The sequence below is a fragment of the Hesperophylax consimilis genome, chromosome 12, assembly GCF_061612785.1.
Source record: "Hesperophylax consimilis isolate HC1 chromosome 12, BYU_Hcon_1.0, whole genome shotgun sequence".
Lineage (NCBI taxonomy): Eukaryota > Metazoa > Arthropoda > Insecta > Trichoptera > Limnephilidae > Hesperophylax > Hesperophylax consimilis.
The window spans coordinates 30,928,316-30,953,701 of NC_142847.1; the positions used below are offsets into that span (position 1 = coordinate 30,928,316).

Sequence of the window (25,386 nt, forward strand, 5' to 3'; positions counted from 1 at the left end):
TATTTATTTTCACCATACATATTTTTTGCATGTTTCCAGAGAATCAAAGGTTATTTTAAATGAGTGGAAAATAATATGCACGTCTTTAAAATTCTACAATAGTATTTTTTTTTATTTATTTAAATAGTGTCTAAAAAAATTACTTCATTTAATTGTATAAAAGTAGAGTGAGTATTATTGCGGTATCTTCTTGATAACCGTGTGAATCCCGCCATTGGTGGCCATGGTGAAGGACCGCGGATCCGTTGTGGCGTGTCTGGTCATACCCGGAGCCAGTTCCACCGTGAAGTTCTTCAGGAAGTGAACCAGGCCCATCTTCACCTGGATCTCTCCAAAACGAGCACCTAGAAAACAAAGCAAGTATTTTATAACACAATGCTCATGGAACAAAGTTCCTACCTACAAGAAATGCATTTTGTATTATTTTCTGCGAGTTATTAAATTATTATTTTTTTTTACATTAACTTCAATCGGGAGGCATGAGGAAAATAATTTCCCTCAGGGCCTATGTCATCTTTGAGGATGCTATGTGGAGGGCCTTTTTGAGGAGAGGAAGAAGTGAACATGGGTCTTGAAGAAACCCATGTTGTAGGAGGGAATAAAACACAGAGGCCGACAAATCAATCCGCAGCCGAGCTATTGAACTCAAAATGAGTCATAGAATCAACCCATTCTCTTGTGTCAAATGTTGGGCACGTGTTTCTGACTATGCACCTGTGCCAAAGAGATTTGTGACACTAGTTCCTATTGAAATACCGGTGGAAGAAGGAAGTCATTCCCACCTGACGCCTGTGCTCTAAAGATTTGTAATCCATTTGCTAAGATAGGGGAATATATCAAACGATCCACCCATTTCTGCACAGAATCAAGGGTTTTTTCAAGTACTTTGGGGTACCAGATGAGAGGTTTATTAATAGAGAAGGACATTTATTAATAGAGATGGCGGCCAAATTCAACAGTGGAGTGCACTTGCGATTTGTATACTGTCAGCAATTGTGTACTATTAAAGTATCTGCGGGCCCTACACAGCATGCCCAGCTTCTGAGGGGCTAACTTGACTCTGGCTTCAATGGAACCCCCGTGCCCGAGCTGGTAACTTAGAATTTCACCAAGCATATCAAATGCTAAAATAACCCCTTGTCATAACTGTGGATATCAGAACTGTAATGTAAAAACACAATTAAATATTTTATTCATCGAAGAAGAAAAGTGTTGCCAGTTTTCTCATTTTCAAAAAATATTAAACAACAATATTTTGTTCTGTTTTTAAAAACCTTGAGTCTTTTTAGTTTCTTGCAGCATGCGGTTTATTTAGATTCTTTACCGACCCATGGAACGACGTTGGTTCTTACCAATGCAAATCCTTTTGCCCTCTCCAAAGGGAATGAACGCCATCTTTGGAATGTTTTGTACATTTTCTGAACTAAACCGTTCCGGATCGTATACGTCAGGATTTTCATAGTACTGAGGATCGTGGTGCAAGCCCTGAAAATAATAAAAACACAATAAATATTTTAAATTCTTTGCTTTTTACGAGCTATAAATTAATTTTTATAATTTGAATTCTTCAAAAATTCAACATAAAAAGATAAAATGTTTGAAAAACAAGTTCATATTATGCATATTCCGCATGTATATGTTATGGACAAAGTGATTAAAATATAATGTCATTGTGCATAAATGAGTGAGAAACTTTCATAATCTATCTATCTGTATGAATAAAAATGTAAATAAATTCTATAGAATGAATAGACAATGTATAAAATTTAATCGATACCTCAGTTCCAAAGTGACAAAAGTTAAAATTTTCCATTTTTTAGTTAAGTACAGATAACGTAATACTTAGAATACCGATATCTTCCAGGTAAGTAGGTAATACTTAGAATACCGATATCAACCAGGTAAGTAATATTTAGAATACCGATATCTACCAGATACGTATTAGAATACCGATATCTCCAGGTAAGTAATACTTAGAATACCGATATCTACCAGGTAAGTAATACTTAGAATACCGATATCTACCAGATACGTATTAGAATACCGATATCTCCAGGTAAGTAATACTTAGAATACCGATATCTACCAGGTAAGTAATACTTAGAATACCGATATCTACCAGATACGTATTAGAATACCGATATCTCCAGGTAAGTAATACTTAGAATACCGATATCTACCAGGTAAGTAGGTAATACTTAGAATACCGATATCTACCAGATACGTATTAGAATACCGATATCTCCAGGTAAGTAATACTTAGAATACCGATATCTACCAGGTAAGTAATACTTAGAATACCGATATCTACCAGATACGTATTAGAATACCGATATCTCCAGGTAAGTAATACTTAGAATACCGATATCTACCAGGTAAGTAGGTAATACTTAGAATACCGATATCAACCAGGTAAGTAATATTTATAATACCGATATCTACCAGATACGTATTAGAATACCGATATCTCCAGGTAAGTAATACTTAGAATACCGATATCTACCAGGTAAGTAATACTTAGAATACCGATATCAACCAGGTAAGTAATATTTAGAATACCGATATTTACCAGATACGTATTAGAATACCGATATCTCCAGGTAAGTAATATTTAGAATACCGATATCTACCAGATACGTATTAGAATACCGATATCTCCAGGAAAGTAATACTTATAATACCGATATCTGCTAGGTAAGTAATACTTAGAATACAGATATCTTTCGGTTTCAAAGTGTAACAAGTGGAAATGTGATTTTAGAATGAAATTCGTTATTATTGCTTAGAATTATACGTTTTAAAACTATTTACCAGCTCCATACTATAACTTTACTAAATCAACACTATACACTAAATCAGAAACATCACAATTACTAATCTAAATCCAGACTTTAACTTACGAAAATTTTTGAAAACTTAAGAATTTAAATCTAAAAAATTGTGTTTTAAAGTTTTATAAATATACTAGTTTGTGTCCCCGGCGTTACACGGCTTTACACAGTTTTTCTAAATCAGAAAAAGACAGTAATTTTCCTCTTTTGAGCGTCATTTTATTTCAAAATTTCATAAATCTCGAAATAAAACTGCAGATTTGTATAAAAAACAAGCCACGCCGCCCGCCCCCGCAGACATTATTTTTAAAGATAGATTGCGATGGATAGATTTTTTAGAAATCTTAGGACAGTTGTTTCGTAGAAATTCTAATGTAACATTGTCATCAAGTGGTCATTCAGCGCCATTTTGTTTTTTTTTTTACAGTCGAAAGATCTGCGTTAAATGCCGATTTCAAGTGCGTTTCAGCTTTTGAATAAATTGTGATCAGCAGAAGAGGGCAACAATCATATATTTAAGCTCGTCAGCTTATTACAATTTGATTTTGATTTGATAACTGAAATGCTCATTGAATCGGCGTTTAACGAGGACTTTTCAAATGCCCAAAAAACAAAATGGTGCTGAATGGACACTTGATGACTTCGTCACGCGTGAATTTCTAAGGACGGGTTGTTTCAGAGAATTTGAACAATTCTTCTAATTTCAAAGTTAATTTTCAAGTTCAGTGAAAGATTTTTTCAAATTCTGTTATTATTTCAGTTCTGTCAAGCAACTAGCCTATAATGATGTAATAACAGAACTTGAATAGGACTTTCACAGAACCCGAAAATGAACATTGAAATTTGGTGAATAGTTCAAATTCTCCGAAACAACCCGTCCTAAAACAACTGGGCCTTAGAATTTCTGAGCCTTTCGTAATATTTTATACTTTGCATATGCATTGATATAAATAGAATGCATAGTTCAGTTAGAAGGTTAAAAATTTAATAATTTGTCCTTTTATAGGTATATTGAGGTGATTTTTTCACGAGAACGGCGCTATACAAATAATCCAATCATTATTATTATTATTAGTGAATTTAAAAAAATCAATTAGATTTCCTTAATATCAAAGCGTGGGATGTGATATATTATTACTCCAAGTATAATATGAATCCGATATAATTACTAAACAGATAATCGATAGACGCATGAAACTGATTTGCCTTTTCCAATTTACATAAGACCTTTCAAATTGTAGGCCCCAAACAGGCGAATGAAATTGATCATCTGTTCAAAAATAATTTCGGTACCTAATTGAAAATGTTTGGTCAGTTTCAACAGAAGTAAGGGAAAATAAAGCGCACGGACACACTCAACACATTTGTAACGGTTTATCTACACAGTGTCAGTAGGTCACAAGTTAAAAAAGAGCTTTATAATATTATTTTATGCCAAAATGCAAACAAGTCAACAAGGACACACATCTGTAATGGAAATTTTTAAAAATATTTACCAAAATTGGGATATAAACTTGAGTTCCCTTCTCAATAACAATCTCTGTTCCTGGGATCTTATAATCCATATTGCACAATCTGTCCAGGAAGGGTAGTGGGGGGTACTTCCGAAATGATTCTGTAAAAAACACAGTTTTTAATATGCTACGTTTACATCCGCGAGCCGAACTGCCGAACTGAAAATAATTAAGAAAGCAACCGCAAATGTTGATTCATTCCTTTCCCGTAATTCGTGGTACGGTTCGCGTTTCGGTTCGCAAATGTATACGTACCCTTAGGTATCTTTAGAGTAAATCTCGTAATACCTCGTTAATACTAACCAAATAGGGAAATTATACAACAGGCGTTCGGGGGTAAAGTGCACTAACTTCGGGAGGTGATTCAACATGCTGGTAGATTTAAGAAAGTTTATTACTTTTTTAAAATTCCATTGTTAAAAAACATTTTTCATTTGAATAAATATTGTTTTCCTTTGTGCAGACATAAAGGACATGACAAGTAGCACAAAAACTTTTGGAAAACAGATAAGATTTTTTGTTTCACACAATTAATCACAGTAATTTAAAAAAAATACGTACTTAACGAAATAATTTTTTTATTTATATCGATGTATTTAAAATGCAAACAAGATAAAGTAGAATTTAGAGCCGAGGCCGTATGTGTTATTAATTAAAATATACAATTAATTTCTGATGAAATTTATAGGATGCATATCATCAGCAAAAGATTGTAATTTTTTGACAGTAAGTAATGTTTCATATACAACGTGTCTCGAAATTCGAAGCCAACCTTTCAACAAGCTCAGGACTAATCAGAATATTTAAATATTACCTCAGTAAAAAGTCGCTAGTTTTCGAGAATTTTGCACTTTTACGAATTTAGGGAAAATCTACACCTTTGGTTTTTTTTAACGCCACAACTCCAAATTTTTCCATATTTTACAAATCCAATTTCTGTCACGCAAGACTATTTCTGTCCAGAAGAAAGCTGATCAATTATTTTACTAATCTGAAATAAACTACGTCAAAATCAATAGGCAAAATAAGAACACTCATTAGGCAAGCAAAAACCATTAGTAACCACAACATTTTTCGACTGTGATCAATAATACAGGGTTTTCCAATAAGAGCTGTTATTTTGAATGCCCGCTATTTCGGTAGATGTTACTTTTAAAGCTGTCATTTTTTGACATTTGACAAGTAAAAACTACGCCATTAATAAAAATGGAACGATACATGCTTCAACAACGCATTGAAATTATTAAAATTCATTATTATTAATTATTAGAATTCCATTGAAAAATCATCTTGAGTGATGAGGCCCATTTCCACCTCGGTAGCTTCGTCAACAAGCAAAATCGTCGCATCTGGGACTCGGAAAACCCAAGAGTTATTGTTGAAAAACCTCTCTATCCTCAACGTGTGACTGTTTGGTGCGCTTTATGATCCGGCGGAGTCATTGGACCTTACTTTTTAGAAAATGAGGCTGGAGCAACAGTTACGGTGAATGGATTGCGATTTTAATGAATTTTTATGGCCGGAATTGGATGGTATTGATCTGGACAACGTTTTATTGCCACACAAGCAACGAAACCATTGATCTTTTACGGGAAAAGTTTCTTTGAATATAAAAATAACAATTCTTATTGGAAAACCCTTAGAAGGATAAGGATTGCGTGACAGAAATAAGAATTGTAAAATATGGAAATTTGTAGGTGTGGCATTAACAAAACTGACCAAAGGTGCAGATTTTCCCTAAATTCGTAAAAGTGCAAATATCTCGAAAACTAGCGACTTTTTACTGAGGTCATGATAATATAATATATTTTTTAAATACGTGGTATATGACAGATTTACAGAAGAAAAACATATGATTCTAAGAACTAATAAAATAAAATGTTTTCTTTTTATCGTAACTACCCAATTCAATAGAGAAAAACGTTTCTCGTGTTTGAATTGGGGAGTAGTGCCATTACAGTATACATAAGGTAAAGAAAATAAAGAAAGTTTTTATTTATAAACTAAGAAATAAACAAAATTTATATAGCATGATAACAAAAGTATAGATCATGAAATAGACTAATATAGCAGTTACTAAATTAGATACACAGTAAATGTAAATAAATTTAAGAATATGGATGTAGTAAAATATAAATAATATTATTACAATTCAATTAATAAGTAGGTGGTAGGTGGTAAATACATGGAGTTATTCTATTCAGTTGGAATAAAGCAGAGCTGATAATATTGCAACAGAAGATACATAGTAATTTGTGACAATAAGCTAGAGGATATGTTAAAAAAAGAAAAGAAAAAAAAAATCTTTTTGTTAATTAATGATGAAATTATATACTAAGTATGTAATATATTTTGATTAGTCGTGAGCTGGGCTATTACCCTTTGATAACAGATTAAATAACTATGCGTTTGTTTTCATTTATAGGTACATTACACTACAGTCAATTCAAACGTAGGTATGCAAAGTAACGTTTATTGATTATATGTTTATTAATTATAGACGTTGCTTACCATTAACAATCATATCGAGATACTTCATGTCTTGAACGGCTTCATAAGATAATACTCCATCGTGTTTTTTAATCGTCTCCAAGATGTTTTTGCGAAGTCGATCCTGTAATGAATTCCATATTACATACAAGGACATTGAAAAAATATTACAATATGGTCGTCAAACAAAATTAATCTTAAACCGTTTGAGTAATTGTAGTTATTGTTTTACCTGTAATTAATCTTGATCTTACACCGTTTGAGTAATTGTAGTTATTGTTTTAACTGTAATTAATCTTGATCTTACACCGTTTGAGTAATTTTAGTAATTGTTTTACCTGTAATTAATCTTGATCTTACACCGTGATGAGAATTGTTGGGGCTTGATGAAGTCTTCAAAAATAACAGACGCATAGTTTTTGTTGCACAAAACTGCATTTGTACTTTATTTAATGTTACGAGTTAAAAATATTCCCGACCCGAGCAAAACACTTTTAATAACGGTCAGTTGACCATAATGACTGACTGTTACTATTTTTTGAGAGAGAAGAAGTCAAAAATCCACTCGGCGAGGCTTTTTATAACCTAATCAAATAACACACACTGACAAGCTAATTATCAAAACAAAACACTGTCAAAGAAAAGCCAATTGGTAATTAAAACACCTGTTTTATCTATAGGCCCTAGTTTTACTTCTGACCGCTAGGTGCTAGGCAGGAGCCTGTAAAATAACTGGTTGTGAACTTAGCTAATAGCTCGTACATTTTTAACACACCGTTTGAGTAATTGTAGTTATTGTTTTACCTGTAATTAATCTTGATCTTACACCGTTTGAGTAATTGTAGTTATTGTTTTACCTGTAATTAATTTTGATTTACACCGTTTGATTAATTTTAGTTACTGTTTTACACCATTTGAGTAATAATTGTAGTTATTGTTTTACCTGTAATTCTGGTTTCAAGGAGAGCTCATACATGATTAGACTCAGCGTGGTGGATGAAGTCTCAAAACCAGCAATTAAAAATAGGTACGCTTGGGCTACGAAATCGTCACCTTCCAATTCTGTAATAAAATATATATATTTTAACCGTAGAAGACTAATTTCCGTCGTTTCGACTAAAACCGAGTGCTAAACCAAAACACTTGCAGGTAACTTAATAATAACATTATTAAGATTTAATTTGAATTTGAGCAAAAATTGATGGAGTTCTACGATTTTTCTTGTCTAAATACAGGGTTTTCCAATAAGAGGTGTTATTTTGAATAGCCCGCTATTTCGGTATATGTTACTTTTGAAGCTATAATTTTTTGACGTTTCACAGTAAAAACTACGCCATTAATAAAAATGGAACGGTACACGCTTCAACAACGCATTGAAATTATTAAAATTCACTTGAGTGAATCAAATGTAAATCATCTTGACTGATGAGGCCCATTTCCACCTCGATGGCTTCGTCAACAAGCAAAATTGTCGCATCTGGGGCTCGGAAAATCCAAGAATTATTGTTGAAAAGCCTCTTTATCTTCAACGTGTGACTGTTTGGTGCGGTTTATGGTCCTGTGGAGTCATTGGACCTAACTTTTTCGAAAATGAGGCTGGAACAACAGTTACTGTGAATGGATTGCGCTATCGAGAGATGATTAGTGATTTTTATGGCCGGAATTGGATGGTATTGATCTGGACAACGTTTATTTTCAACAAGATGGCGCTACGTGCCACGCAAGCAACGAAACAATTGATCTTTTACGATTGAATTTCAAAATAACACCTCTTATTGGAAAACCCTGTAGTATAAAATAAAGTCGTTATCCGCATCTGTCTGTTTGTGCGCTTAGTTCTTCTAAACGGTACGGATTTTCATAGGGGTTTCACTATAATTTAGAAAATTTCTTCCGGAAGGTTTACATATATAATACATGCATATTATATTTATAGAAAGTAGAGAAAAGTCTATGTTTTATAATAAAGTCGTAAAAATATTTTTTTGGGCACTACATTGTTAACGCTGGCTAAACCTTATGAGATACATCATAATAATATACTACGGAATTATATATCTTAAAAAGGTCTACAGAAAAGTAAGCGATATTTGTATAGGGCCATTTTTGTGAGAAAATCACCTCAAGGGCGCAAAATAATAATCATGTCTCTCTGTGTTCTTACACGCTAATCTCCGAAACCGCCCAAACGATTTTAATGAAATGTTGAGAATCTGTAAGGTTGGTTCCAGCTTGAAATATAGGATAGTTTTGGACCCGATGGGTGGCGCTGTTGTCGAGAAAAAAAAAGATATTTTTTTCAGATTTCTTCATAGAAGGCGGTCTGTGGCAGGACAACGTCTTACATGTATTAAAAAATGCATTCCAAATGGTAGAGTTAAATTCTAACTGGTTTCTAATCTTAATATATAAAAATTGAGCCAGCGTATGTTTGTGCTCGCAAAACTCGAAAAGTAGTCAACCGATATCGCTGAAAATTTAAAACTTTGTTCTTATTAGTGCTAGGAGTGTTTAGAGAGTGTTTTGAATGTTAGAAGAAGTCGGGGACGCCCTAGGAATACTTCATACGCAATATCTCTGCACCGTAATGAGATACAGAGTCAAATTAAAGTCGATGTAATGTAGTTTTTAACAGTTACATTGTGGTATACAGTAGTGAATGATGAAAGAAGTTGGAGGCGTCCGAGAAAGCCATTAGCAATAGCGTTGCATTGCGGCGGATCGATAAATTTGTGTTGTAAAAAAAACACGGACGTTTGAAACCATCATAAATCAAAACTACATTTTGTGCATGGTAGTGTAAATCAAATTGCCAAATGATTTTTTGTTCTTTGAGAATAAAAAAATATTACGATAAGTCTTCCAGGGTTAATAAAGATGGAAAAAGTGAATGATAGTTTTGCGGCACGTTCAGGAAGGGTAGATACGTTCAATATCGCCCTGGTGAAGTCCACCAGATTCAAAAAGTTGCTTGAATGGCTTTAGCTTTAGTACTTCCCCACAAAGGGCCGGCCCTATATGGGCGCAATTGGAGCAGTCTACTCAGGGCGCCTAACTGTCAATGCGCCCAAGAGCTGATAAGGCTGGCCGCATACATACGTTTTTCGTATTCGATTTCCGAATTCGTTTTCCCTATTCGGACATCCGAATGCACGGAATCAGTAGAAAATACATTAACTGCCGCACACATTCGTTTTAGTTCCGAACGGAACAAATTCCTTACGCACGTTCCGAATGCGAGCCGGCGCGTTCGGAGAAACCGAATGGAAAAAACCTAATGACGTCATGTGGAACGCAGCTATTGCATACAGTTTGTTTGTGCCGACGCAAACGTACGGAAATTTCCGTTCGTAATTTAGTGTTGCCAACGGATCTTGACCTAATATCGCCGTTTCTCATACCTAAGGTAGTGTAAAGTAGCCGAATTTGCTGTTAGGTGGGACATGTTTAAAATTGATGTTTTTACGTGAAAATAAAAATTTCGTGGGGGGGGGTGGCTAGAGAATTTCAAAAAAATAAAATTTGTCCCCAGAAAATAAAAAAAAATCATGGGGAGGGTGGCTAGAGAATTTAAAGAAAATATAAAATTTGTCCCGAGAAAAATAAATTTCATGGGGGGGGGTGGCTAGAGAATATCGGGACATGTTTAAAATTGTGATGTTTTTGAAGTAGCTTAATTGGCGACCAGTCGCCTTTTAGATTTTTTCGGCGCCAATTCTCGCTCTGAGTAGCCTAAATGGCGATATATCGCCCTTGTTGGCAACACTGGTACTGACGTTTATACATTCCGAGTGAAGAAAAACGAACGTTTGCGCTAGTCTCACGGAATTCCGAATACGGAAAACGAATTCGGAAATCGAATACGGAAAACGTATGTATGCGGCCAGCCTAATGCCTATCATCTAACAGTCCTAACACATCGCCTTTGAGATTATTTTTCATTAAAACGGTGCTACACAAAAATACAAATCATCCGAATATTATCACCTACCTAGACGTTTACCGGTTTTGACAAGGGACTCGCGCCAAGCGCCGTTTGGCTCCGGGCCGGCCCTGTCTCCACCTTCCTCTTTCCATCTCCCTCCCATCCCCACTACCTTCTGCCTCAAAACACACCTCAATTGGGGATGCCATCATCTCACTGGCTCGAGACGGTTGGGAGAAATTGATTTTAATAATCAGTTCCAACAGCTTGAAGCCATCAGTATGGCAAAACAAATTTAGGGAACGACGATCGTAGCAGGACCCGTGTCATGTTTTAATAATAATATATTATTAATAATATTGGACAATTTGTATAGCGCCGCTTTTATGTAATCTTTGACGCTGTATTGAATTGTCCAATATAAATAATAGCTTGTTAATTTAACCTTTGTTTATCGAATACACTGTGCCCAAACTTGATTTTTGAATGATCCAAACAATAATATTGCTCGTTATATCTATAATATATTCGAAATTCTCTGGTATATGATAGGTCACTGGTTACTACAAACATATTTTAATCATGCTTCATAAAGCAAACAAAACAAAAATGGTTTCAAATGGAAAACAACAACAAAATTCTTTAAAAACCTTGTAATGATAACGAGACGTCAGCTTATTTTAATAGTCATTCAAGGTTTTATTTTTCATGTTTTATTTGTTCGAATATCATATCTGCGTCATTGGGGCATGCCAATATCCTGATCTTTAGTAAAACTACATTAGGTTAATATTATAAATATAATTATAACTTTTGTATTATTATAGAATTATATATATTTGATAAAGTAAGGTAGGTATCCATTTAACGTCGGTTTTAAATTCAAAGATAAATGGATACCTAATGCATTTTTCTGGCGCTAGTAAAAACCTCAAGGGTGCTATATCTATTAGGTACAATCAGGACCCCTTGGATCCTTGGCACCTTGGCAAGTTTCCAATTTCCCTTGCACAGGGCCGGCACAGAGCCAAACGGCGACTGGCACTAGTGAAAACCTCAACGGTGCTGTGTTATGTATTAGTTATTATCAGCGCGTTAACTATTTGGCTTCTTGGCGCCTTGGTAAGTCTATACTCAGAGCTGCACAAGGTCGGCTCTGGGTATAGTGACAGACCTGTCACACCTAAAAGTATGATGTGTTATAAGTGTGGGCGTGGCGACGATATGCGCTGTGATCTGCTAGCCAGGCGATATTTGAAAATTATGTGATAAATGGGGAGAGGGGTCAGAACAATTTACGGAGCGCCATAATTCTCTCTAAATCTGTCAAAGTGAAGAATCCCATACAAAGAAATGATATTCGGCGGCAGTTCCATAATTGATCTGACGAAGATCGAGGAAGATTATAGTGTAGTGTGTCACCCCAACGTATATGTATATGTCACGACCAAATTATGCGCGCATAATATAGCATAATGTGTTTAAGTTGAAGCGTGGTGCGGATGGCGAGTGCAGCATTGCAAGCCACTAACGAATTATGCGAACTGCTAATAAAAACGTTATTTCTGCGTAAGACAGACTGGCATGATCTGCACATCTTTTTAATAGCTATGGGCGAAGTTTGGTAAAAAAAATCTATTAATAATATAAGGACATTTTGTCATTGTTTACCAATTTTCTCTTTGGTCTTGTCAGTGTCCAGTCTTCCGTTCTTCCTGATCTCCATGATCAGGTCGATGAAGTCATTCCTGTTGACCCCCGTCTCCTCCCGCAGCTTGACCGTATCCCACACGATGCCCCTCATCAGCTCGTAGGTCTTGGTGGCTGCTATCTGGATGGAGAAAGCTTTTGTGACGTGGGGGGCGAAGAAGAGGATAACCTTCTTCAGGGCGTAGATAGGGTTCGTTGAGAAGCTCTGAAAAGACAATAAGAAGATGAGTGAGAAAGTTCAATTACAAAAAACTAATGCAACGAAAAAAGAGATACAAAATAGGTGGACAATGAAACCAGATAGATAATGAAGAATAGAACGAGATACTATAAGCAAGCACGAGAGAATATAAGCATATATCAGAAGATAACGTAAGCAAGCAGTAGAGATAACAGAATAGAACAATAAATGGAATAGGGGAGTGCAAAGGGGTGTATGGCGTAGTAGATGTTGTAGGTGGAGAAACATCATTCTGGAAGAATGAGAATACTTGAGAAGTTGGATACCATATTAGGGAACCAGAAGACATAACCTGATGACAACCACAGTGAACTTCACCAAATGGATTGTGAGATGGATGGTAGAAGAATCGAAGTAAATGTATTATTTTTTTATTAGGTTCTATGAACCAACTGGGTCGAAGGAGATTCAAATGTTTTAAAAGCACTTGATATGATACGGTATTTTCTGTTGTATTTTTGTTTTCGTGAGTTTTCTTACATCGTCATTGATGTCGACAAATGCGGAGTAGTTCCCGTCCATGGCCCCGGCATCCAATCCAAACCCACAAGCTGCTATGACGGTCGTGGTCAACTTAGCCATCTCTTTCTTCAATTCCACCGATTCTCCTAAAATAAACAAAACATTTAAACCAAGTTATGGAACTACTAAAAATCACGTGTCACTGTGTTCGTACACGCTAATCTCCAAAACCGCTCAAACGATTACAATCAAAGTTAGTGAAGTTGGTTCTAGCTTGTATACCCGATAATTGGACCCGATATGTGTCGCTGTTGTCTAGATCTTAATTTTTTTCTAGAATTCTTTTTTTCTTCATATTTCTTTCCATAAATTCATACAATGCGATCCGTGGCAGGGCAACGTCTGCGCTCATCCACTAGTACATTATATAGTCAATTGACGTAGTGTAAATATAGTAGCCTAAAGATTACCTATATAAGTTAAAGGCCCCAGAGTATCTATCACGGTCGATCGATAAAGGTTTTATCGATAATGTCGGTAACTTGACTTCGTTCCCGAGCTTGTCTACATATCGCTAACGCACAAAAACAATTCACATCGAATAAATTGAGAATTATATGTGTTTATTCAGTTTTTTTTTTCTGTACATTATTTTCACTTACTTAGATCTTACGAAACTGATCAATCAGTTTAATTGTAAGAAATCTCTCACTTTTTCTATTTATTAGCTTATAATAATATATTTAATTTCAACTTGATATCTTGATCCACAATATTAATTATTTTTATGTTTGACGGAGGTAGAACGATCTAATTTTCGTTTTTATTTTTGAATAACATGTCTCATTTTTAATATCTTCTGGTAATGAGTTAAATAATTTCGGAATTTTATGTCTTTTTGTTCTATCTCAGTATACATTTTGCGATATTTTAATAATGAACATTTGTGCTTCTCTATGCCTAGTAGGGTAGTTATGGTTTACAGGTTTTTTGAATTCTGAGAATACATAGTCGTTGTGAACTGTTTTTTGATCATTGATGATCTGCAGTCATGCTCGGGAACGATGAAAAATTACCGACATTATCGATAAAACATTTATGAATCGACCGTGCTAGATACCCTGGGCGTTGAATAAATAAATAGAATAATCAGGTCTGTGATAAACCTTTTACCTTTGTCAGCGAATTTCTGCATGACTCCCACGAACCTTGTGCAGCACTCGTCCACCAGGTAGAACACCCTCTTAATGCGCAGTGACGTGAAGCCAGGGTTCAACTTTATTCTCAGCATGTGCCACTTGTCGAAGTTCAGACCGAAGAGCCTTCATCAGGGAAAAATTAAAGATATTGAAAATTACATTCTCTGAAACAAAAATAAAAACTGAAAAAAACTAAAAAGGCGAATAATATTTTTTTATATATTCAACTAACCAACATCATCATCCCGCCGTTTCCCCGGAGGAATAGGCAGAGATAACAGACTGCCAAAAAATTCATTCTTGGCACACAGTCCTTTTATCATTCACATTCATACATACTTTTCTGTTATTCTGACTCTTTATGTTTGTTTAGTTCACTTGATCGTGCCATGTCTTCCTCAGACGTCCCCGACTTCTTATACCATTCACATTCACGACGTGTTAAATTTATTCATATTTCTTATAATGCTAAAACCTTTTTGATTCAAAAGCTTTGAGTCATAATTAAAATGAAATTCTGCCATGAATTAACCGTTTCAATATTAGAAATAACAATTTTTATAACACATGTTAGAGCAATATTGATAACATTACACAATGAAACAAAAAATATTTGCTTTATCGCGCGCACCCGAATAGCTAATTTTATCTCTGACGCACGTTCCATTATACGAAACCTTATATGAAATATCCCATAGGTTTTTCGCATATGTGCTTTCCGCGTTCATGTGCTTTCATGCATTTTTTTATTATGGTGTCTGGCACGTTGTTTATTTGTACGGGCTATTAGCCCAGTCAATGAAGGAAAAAAACACCTAATGTCGGAACTAATTCCCTGGAAGCTGAATTTCTCACAGATGTTAGAAGACCTATATACCTTTTTTTTAGTTATATGCAAATATATTTATTTATTGTTTTTGTGTTTAATTCGTAGAACTCCATTTAATTTTTTATAAATTTAATTTAGATTAAATTTGATAATATTATTATTAAGTTCTGCAAGTGTTTTAGTTTTTTATTATTGTGACAGCTGTTTCGGCTTACAAGGCCATTTTCAAACTGTAAACTCAATAAAAAAAAAAAAATAAAAAAAAAATAAAAAAAAATAAAAAATAAAAAATAAAAAAAAATATGCAAATATATTCTGAAATACTATTTTGAAAAACTGATATTTTTCCTTTCTTAATAAATTGTAGACGTTGTATAGCTTTTCTCGCAAAAATCAAAGTATTCAATTTATTAGAATAACTAATTAAAAACTAAACAAAAAAAATAATCTGATTTAATAAAACCACTAACGATATACATATTAGCGTATTTCGAAAGGCTTTGAAAAATATATTCAAGAGGGGGTGGGGAAGGAAGCACAAGGGGGAAAGTCGGGGACTTTTGTAAAAAATCATGTCTAAAGGTCTTCTAACATCTGTGAAAAATTCAGCTTCCGGGGAATTAGTTCCGACACAAAACCTTTATTGACTGGGCTATATGGAGTGGTGGCGCAACGGCCAAACTGTGGTAATATTATAATCGAAGTGGATAAGGAAGTTCATTGTAAAAAACCGCCACCATTATAAATTACTAAATCGGTGCCCCAGTGGAGGCGACCCAGAGGCAGACTAATGAAGAGGTGGGCAGACTACGTTGTCGTAGAAGACATAGACTGCGTTAACATAGAAGACACATACTGAGTTGACATAAACGACACAAACTGCATTGATATTGAAGGAGAACGGAGGAGGACCGTAACAATTGGAGAAATCCCACCCCCGGATACAATCCCGTGACTATGATGAAATAACGTTGTCTAAATAAGACAACGAATCTTACTTTAGTCCTTAAATGAGCCATTTTCACCAGCAAAAGCACGAGGATTTCAATATCAGAAACACGCCGAGAAGTAATATCTTTTTTAGACATCATGAATAAAATAATCAATTATTAAAAAAAAATACTTTAAATAGCCAGAGACCATAGCATCCCAAAATAAGGCATTGTGTTGCGAGGCTGAAGGGAGTTAGGAAGGAAACCAAACATGGACAAGTAAGTTAGGGAAGTACCCGGCTAGTATAATCGGGTTACTAAAGACGGCTTACTATTTTTTTTTATCTGTATTCTACTCAAGCGAAACGATAGGAAAACCTTCAATTTATCCAAAGCATATTTTTTAGTATTCACAATGTAAACCAATTCGTTATAAAGATAAATCAAAATACTGATTTAGCATTAAGCTTCGCCTTAAGGCGATGCACCACGTTACGTAACATTTGGAATAGGGCCGCTAACAATAATACTCTTATGTAAATGGCGATAAGGTTTAAATTCCCACACTAGTCGCCTGTTTTGATTTGTACAAGAAAAAAACATCACCAAATGTGTGTTTTTATTTTATTTAGCGAAGTTTAAACATTTAAATATTTACCATAATTTTCTACATAACTTAATTTCTCGCATTATACAATGAAACCATAACCGAAAAGGAGTTCTTAAGTTGGAGAGTTTGAAATTTAAACCAGTTTTTATAGACCTGATATATTTTTTCGGTTTTATAAAAAAACTTGTTTTATATTTACCGGTCAGTGGTTGAGTGGGCATAGCGCTTGGGTCTCACCCGAGCGTCGCGTGTTCGATTCCTCGGCTGGCTAAGTCCTCCATCACAACACAAGCAACATTTTCGGCTTTCTGTGGTGGTAGTAGGAGATTTTCAAACATTGTTGGGTTATCCGTGACCCGGGAATGTTTGTCTTTCTTTTAAAAAAATTAAAAACAAAAAAAAAAAAATATGCTCGGTTATTTTAAAGTGATGTGTTTTTCTCGCAGTACTTAAAATAAGAAAAAAAAATTTTCTAAGCAATCAAATTTTCAAACGAAAAACACATGACATTGCATTACTTCATTGTGCTTCGCCTTAGCCGCAAATCTTTGATGTTTTTTTATTTGACATTGTTTGTCTTTGAATTTCGATATGAACCTATGTTAAAATGACTATAATTTAAATTATTGATAACTTCGGTGATCTCAGAACTGTCCAAGAAAGGACATTTTTTCATGCCCATTATGCACGATTCAAATGATTTTAAATGCTTTTATTTAATAATATTATGAATATTCTGTTATCCGAGAAGCTTCAAATTACACTCTGTATATTTTTTATGTGTAGGTATGTATGTAATACGTACACTCATTCATATAATTTGGTATCTGCGAGGAATTGGAGCAGAACTTATGTTATTTACCAAATACAAAAAAAGAATCATTATCAGCGTCTCTGCAATTTAAATTATTTAATATTTTTGTTTAAATATCCACCATTTTTCATCATGGACTTTAGTCCACGATTTTATTATGAATATCTCTAAATAGTATAAAATAAAGTCACTCTCCGCATCTGTCTGTTTGTTCGCTTAGTTCTTCTAAACTACGCAACCTGATTTTGATAGGGTTTTCATCATCATCTAAATAATTTCTTCCGGAAGATCATTCGTGCATTTTATATTTAAAGAAAGTAGAGAAAATTGGAAGTTTTGTAATAGTTGAAAAAAATCGGGTGCTTACATTGCTTACGCTGGCTACACCTTGTGAGATACATCAAAGTAATGAACTACGGAATTGTACATATTAAAAAGTCCTACAGAAAAGTGCACTATGGTATATGTCTATCTCCTGAGGATAAACCCCAGCATTGCCGGGTACACGTCAGCTAGATAATAAAAGCAAAGGGAGACAGTTGGTTTGAACAATAAGCAGAAGATGATAAAAATTAACATTTTCAATGTATATACTACAAACAGCCTACCTTTGGTCATAGAGAAATGCACGTCACTGTGATTTACGTATTACAAATTATTATATATTATTTTTACCCCTTAGCTGCCAGAGGGTCGGGAATCACGTTGGGTGTAAACACCCTGTCGGGGAAGTGGTTGAAGTCCCGGATGAGAATATGCTTGATAAGCTCCCTGTCTCGGATCAGGAGGGCTGGCTTGTCGAAGGAAAAGAAACCCACAAACGGTTCATCGGGATACAACCTGGAAGAAAATTATTTTGATTATTGAAAGAATATGAAAAATCTTCAGAGTATGAACATGAAGCACAGAAAATAAAAATAAATGATTTGGCTGTGACCGGGACTCGAACTCGGAAGCTTTACTTACCTATCCGGGAGCCATTTTATTACTCCAGAACAGAATAGTTATGTACCATGACCAATCTTCTATCGTATGAACATTATATTTTTGTACAGCTTTCATGTCTCCTCCACAAGTAGATTCAATAACATACAATGATTTTTCAAAAGTTTTTCGATATAGTAAATATTAATATCCTTCTAGTGAAACTAAAAACTCTCGGCAGGTTTACGTGGATCATCCATATAATGGCTATAATAGCGAACTTGGTAACAATTTTCATATTATTTAAAGTAACATCGGGAGTGCCCCAGGGCTCTTATTCGGGCCCACTTCTATTTTCATAAATAAATATATATATTTTTTATTTTTTACATTAGCTCCACACAGGAGGTCTTGAGGAAAATAATTCCCCTCAGGGCAATGTCATATTTGGGGAAGCTGTGGAGGGTATTTTTAGGAAAGGAACGATGGGATGTTCTGGGAGGGAAAAAGGTACAAGGGGTGTGTAGGAATCTGGGTTTAATGTGTCCAGGAGTGACGGACGTATGTATCGATCCCTCCCACTGCGGTGTAAAATTATGTGTCGAGAGAGTCAAAAGGTCTCCCTCAACCAGTCTCTCCCTCACTCCATGAACCGGAACGCCTGCTAAGTCACCAAACGTAGCGAATCTCTTTTGGGTGACCTAAGGCAGAGGTGTTGGTTATCCAATAAATGGTTCCCGGGGCGGCGGTACCCCTACCCGCCACGCAAATTAAATAATTAAAAGTGTGATTTATCTTTAATATACATTATTCATTTTTGTTTTTTTCCCATAATGTTGAGTTGATTCTATTTGCGGATGACCCAAGGTTTTTTAAGATTTTATATTTTTTAAATTATGAACTTTTTCTTCAGTAAAATAAGGATAGACTTGCTAGCTGGTGTGAAATAAATAAATAATTATTTATCACCAACTCTGCCATCCCGACAAACTTATTTACAACTTATTTCTTTTTACGAATCGAATAATTAATATTTCTGAGATTGATACAAAATTGTGGTCTCTTGCAATCGTATATTAAAAGAAATTCTGTAATTTTTTTTTTAGTAAAAATCAGCCTTTTTGTCTACTTAAAATCATCAACTTGGCAATTGGTGAGATCTGGGGTCACCAAATTTGAAAATCTTTTGTATATGGAATTTGTGAGCTACGCATCTTTCGAAAACGTATCTTTTCAACTGAATTCGGACCCCGTTCCACATGATTTGTTCCATATTATTGTTATAATAATATTATCGTTTAACAGCGAGGACTAATTATGTTAATTATTGCGGTTTTCAAACGAATCAATTATTTAATTAACTTTACTCATTATTGAATGTATGTATCGTATATAAATTAAATGAATTCCGACAATGAACTGTAGATACATACCGGTAAACATCGCAGGCAGATAAATAATTGATTGTTCGTAATTCATAATAATTGATATAGCCACTGACCAGACAATTCCTAGAAGCTAGAAGAAAGTATGTTGATAATTTGAAACATTGTGATGAATTTCAAAAGAAGTAAGAAAAATATTGAGATTGCCACTTTTCTGATAAAATGTAGACTGTCTCTAACATGAAATCTGAGTATAATTTCAACGAGCTGGAGACAAACCACGTGACCATATTTTCAGCACCAGGAGGGTTCTAGAATGCTATGAATAATCTACGAGTCTACGACATCAGTTGAACGTCGAAAAGCACACATTAAAATAACGAGACCCTGGGCAGAAAAGTTAAGTTTGCTAAAGTAAGGCAATGGTTTGCAGCACAATCCACTGTGGGACTTTTCTACGCAGGATCTGAATGTTTGTTCTTGAACGGATCGCCCGGCGCAGCCACGCTAAAATTGAGTGCGGCGGGTAAAATATGACACTTTTGTAAAAGTGTCTAACTAAAAACTGTAACAAAATATTACGTTTTGGAAACAAGCCCGACCTTTTATTTACCCGATTTGGAATATGTAGTTAAGTTTTTTATGCTTGTTGCCTGTATACTGTCAGATTCTTTTATTGAAAAATCACTCCTGCTCCGCGCTACTTGGTTTGTTCCCCTCGCCCTTATAGGCAGCTCTAATGCTTACTGTGTGGAGTTTGCTCTGGGTACATAGACACGCCCATAACACATTTCTGTCGGATCTCTTCATTGGATATAGCTTATGAACATACATAAATTAAGTCTTTGAAGTTTCACGAATGACCCCACATTCTTGCATTATTTTTACGACTCATTGTGATAGCAGAAATTGACTTTAAAATGTTTTACTATCTTAGTACCTACTTAATATTGATCGAAGCAAACTGCTATATTATATAATGCTGCCAAACGCGCGCCCAAAATATGTAGGTAACCGGTTGACATTAAATTTGTCACATGAGAACGGGTCGCTTCTAAGACTCGTTCTTGAGTTCAAATGCTAAGCTGTGGAACGATTTGCCGGCCTCTGTTTTCCTCCCTCTTACAACATGGGTTTTTTTCAAGACCCATATTCACTCTTTCCTCTCCTCAAAAAGATTCTCCACACAGCATCCCCAAAGATGTCAGAGATTTTCCTCAGGGCCTCTTGTGTGGAGTTATTGAATTAATATTGATTTGTTTGTGCCAAGCACCACTCTACGTTGTAGTATCCAGTGTTTTAATTTTTTTATCTATTTGGGAGTAGTTAACATGTTGCGCTTCTTTCTCTTTTAGCCAATGTTTCGAAAAGCCTTGTAATTTCCATCATCGGAGCATATATGACAGACGTTAACAGATTATATATGCGCAATAAGACTTATGACCACAAAAGTCAAAGAGCATAATAGGAGAACAAACACCATTCGAATCACCTATTGCTATATCTGCCACCAAATAACACGTCCTAATAAAAATTATTATATATATAAACTTTTCTGTTATGGTCAGGCGTTATAATAACAGTTTTAGAAAGAGAGAAAACCCATTATTTCTTTGAATTTAAAAGTTTACAATGACGCTCATCTTTGAAATATTAACGATAAGGCCTAAACTAACCAATGCAAGCCCTATCTGGGCCCACGCTTCAGATTTTCAATTAAAGAGACTACAAACCTTTCAAAATAAATTCATTCGCATTGCCTTGGGAGCTCCTAATTGGATGAGGGTTTCTCAACTACACCGGGACTCCCCGAAGTTCCCCTCCTTAAAGATCATATATTAAGTCTCGAGGAATCATTTTATTCGCGCCTTTCCACCCATGAAAACGCGTCCATCAACTGCCTCGCATAGTACGATCAAAACATAATTACGACTCATAAAAAACCTAAACAAATCTTTGGTAAAGTTTAAATCCCCCCATATTGCAGCCATGTTACCTAGCACAAATATTTTCTAACTCAACCAAAATAAATTCTATTTATCCAAAAACCAATATTTAAAATCATGATGAAAGAAAAAGGGGCCTTTTTGGCCCGGAGTTCTGAATGCCAATATTTTAAAAAGTTCAGTCCTTTGAAATAATTCTATGAAACGGAAAACCGCCAACAGTTCAGTGGAGTCAAGGCTAGCCAATATCTTACCTAATAAACAAATAAATAAATAATTTAAATAATTATTTTTAAGTTAAACTAAACTATGTACTGAATTTACAATAAAATTTATAATACGTCTGTCTAATTAGTTGTTTTTTGTTTCGTTTAAAGGGGTGAATATAGTATACAAAAAAAAAATGACAAAAAGACTTTTTTTTCTTCACCTGCTTTCAAAAACAGTTATTTCATTTTGGGATACTTAAAAAACAGCAGATCTATTCGAAAATTAATTTCAAGAGGAAATATTATTTGATGACATAATATTATTTTGTCTATTATACAAATTATATTGGAAACATTTGCCTCATAGAAGAAAGGGAAGAAGTAGATAGACTGTGTAAGAAGATGCTGAATGGAAATAAAGGTATGTCAGGATGGAAATAGTCACGCCTACGTTAGTCAATTGGTCGGTAGTATCGGTCCAGCTCGTCAATACTACGTCGTCGGTGGACCGACGCGCGACGGTACGCAAATAGTGAGGGACTAGAGAAGATCATTTTTTGTTGTGATGGCCAACCAACGTAGCGCCGCGATGATTATGATAATGATGATGATGAGTAATATATAGTTATTCACTTGTGTATTTACTTGTAAATAGAAGCTAGATGCTGTCCTATGGATGCCTTGAGCATAACCATGTTGTAGAGATTGCCAAATAATAACTTGGGTTTCATGTAGATTACTCCTTTCTTCTTCCAGTGGCCATGGTTTCTTGTCAGGAACATGTATGCCGATAGGAGGGCACTCACGAAGAGTATGCAGAATTCCACGATCATCTTGTACTGATTCTGAAACACATTATCAAGTTAATATCTAATATTACAAAAAAGGTTTTTAAATTTACTACACATAGAAGCAAGGAAATAGAACGTGAATCTTTATTAAGGCGACATAAGACTAACAAAGGAGGTTTGCTGAGCGCTCACATTTTAATTATTTCTGATGAACGTATTACTAAAATTACAAATAAAATATTTTATGTAAAACGGTTAGAAAATTTTATAAAACGTTTCTCAAATATAAAGTTACCGCTAAGCATCAGATTTTATTTTTTATAGACGATGAATTAGTAACTTCTCGAGGGATCCCTCCAGAAACATTTCAGAATTTAGTAATACGTTCATCAGACATAATTCAAATAAACCCTACGGAAAGATCGATTTTCTAGGCTCGCTAAGGCAAAGTCGACCGTTAGTCCGGCCATTACCCTGGGCTGCATGCCGAATATTGTTTTTACACGACTTCATCACACTTATGTCGTTACTGCTTTACTCAATTCCCATTTAAGGACTTTAAATTTATCGAATAGTTCACTTGTTGGAAAATCTCTTGGTTTTTTAAGAATAACTTTAATAATCATTTTTTGTGTTATTATTATCGGATTCAAGTTAGTCTTATAAATGCTATGTGTATTATGCTTCTAATATAGTGCATCAATATATCTGTATACCGTATTGATATTAGTAATAATTAAAACCAAAGATATTATCGAATTCTAATATATTTGATTAAAACCAATGTGAGGTCAAATAGGTAATTCAAAACAGAGCCCTTTATAATGTTTATTTCGCTATGTAATGGGATAGGTACACACAAAATACATCAACAGGTACTACCAAATTTATAAAAAATGTCTTTAATAGGAATGGAATAATTATAACAGAACACAATAAACATCACACATAATATTCTAAATACCAACAAAATATAAACTAACATATCATATGAATGTACCTACTATCCAATAAATTGCCGAACTAGATTAATGTGCAAACTTAATGTAATAACTTTCATTAATGTGAAAGGTCACAAAGTAGAATACAAACATTATTTTGGAAAGAATACCGTTAGTGCTGTTATATGTATAATTTTGTATGTTCCATTACGTGTTATGTCTTTTGTGGTGGCCTAGGTAAATTGCTTAACTATCTGCAGGAACTGCATACTAATCCTACAATGATTTATTTACTCTTGCGAGGACAATGTAATAAAAAATTAACAAGTTAAAAAAGTTTTTTTAGCAGTATTGCTGCATTTGCGCCGTTTTAAAGGTTCAGATTTGAAATCTTAATTTTAAGAACCTCAGGTAAACCCTTTTACTTTTACTGCCTTTATGTATATAGGTATGTAAAAGCCCTCTGGGCGTAAAATCCCTGAAAAACCTGAATTATTATATATATGTAAAAGCCCTCTGGGCGTAAAATAAATATCCCTGAAAAACCTGAATTATTATATATGTAAAAGCCCTCTGGGCGTAAAATAAATATCCCTGAAAAACCTGAATTATTATATATGTAAAAGTCCTCTGGACGTAAAATAAATATCCCTGAAAAACCTGAATTATTATATATATAAAAGCCCTCTGGGCGTAAAATGAATATCCCTGAAAAACCTGAATTATTATATATGTAAAAGCCATCTGGGCGTAAAATAAATATCCCTGAAAAACCTGAATTATTATATATGTAAAAGCCCTCTGGGCGTAAAATAAATATCCCTGAAAAACCTGAATTATTATATATGTAAAAGCCCTCTGGGCGTAAAATAAATATCCCTGAAAAACCTGAATTATTATATATGTTCAAAAGTTTTATTAATAAAACAATAAGAAACATCGCACACTAGCCTCAAGTTTCGAGTACTTATCACTTGGAAATGACGGAATTTGAACAATTCATAAAATTTCAGAGTTGATTTGCAAGTTCTGTGAAGGTTATATTCAAGTTCTATTATTATATCATTATTGGCCAGTAGCTTCACAAAACTAAAATCATAACAGAACTTGAATGGAACCTTCACAGAACTTGGAAATAAACTTTGAAATTTAACGAATTGTTCAAATTTTGTGAAACAACCCGTCCCTTATCAAACAATTCCAAATCTAAAAATTTTACATGTAAATATCTTTTGAATCCGCCTCTTTTAAATTTATAAGTAAATTTGACAAAAGTATACTTAAAAAGTAAAAACAAATATATAGAAGGTTAAAATTTAGGCATAAAGTATTCAGTCTGGTCAGTATCACCTAAAGCAATTTATTTACCTTCTATTATTTAACAAGTACCTTTATACGAAGAAAACAAAGTTTAATAAAGCAGCCGCGGAATGTTGCACCAATAAAGGACAGAACCGAACTGCTTAACTGGTTCACCGGAAAATTATTGGTCACCTCGCGTCGCTCCAAGTCTATTTACACATTGGCGTAGGGTAAACTTGATATTTGAATTAAATTAATTTTGAAATTAATTATTTCAAAATGTTTTTTTAAATTTAAAACATACCTCTCAAGAGCACCACTGTCTGTACAG

The 25,386-nt window shown here is 34.4% G+C and overlaps 1 protein-coding gene across 2 annotated transcripts; it reads right to left on the reverse strand.

The window, feature by feature from the left end:
- On the reverse strand, window positions 1-25,206 carry LOC149419485 (cytochrome P450 6j1-like). Of its 2 annotated transcripts, none has more exons than XM_089637845.1 (11): window positions 25,122-25,206; window positions 22,667-22,866; window positions 18,233-18,397; window positions 14,347-14,495; window positions 13,192-13,319; window positions 12,432-12,675; window positions 7,779-7,897; window positions 6,857-6,959; window positions 4,328-4,446; window positions 1,353-1,485; window positions 1-344 (listed from the first exon to the last, which is right to left on the reverse strand). In XM_089637845.1, exons 2-11 carry the CDS (start codon window positions 22,852-22,854, stop codon window positions 175-177), a joined length of 1,518 nt encoding a protein of 505 aa, XP_089493971.1. In that variant the 5' UTR covers window positions 22,855-22,866; window positions 25,122-25,206; the 3' UTR covers window positions 1-174. The 2 variants fall into 2 exon arrangements, with proteins under 2 accessions (XP_089493971.1, XP_089493969.1); XM_089637843.1 differs by having other exon boundaries at window positions 9-344; window positions 25,143-25,199.
- Between the last annotated feature and the right edge of the window lie 180 nt (window positions 25,207-25,386).

Coding starts and splice junctions, on each gene's coding strand:
- LOC149419485 (XM_089637845.1), bottom strand. CDS start 22,854: ATGATCGTGGAATTCTGCATACTCTTCGTGAGTGCCCTCCTATCGGCA. Junction 4,447..6,856: donor TCTCGATATGATTGTTAATG/GTAAGCAACGTC, acceptor TGTTTTTTACAG/AATCATTTCGGAAGTACCCC. Junction 345..1,352: donor GGGCAAAAGGATTTGCATTG/GTAAGAACCAAC, acceptor TTTGTTTTCTAG/GTGCTCGTTTTGGAGAGATC.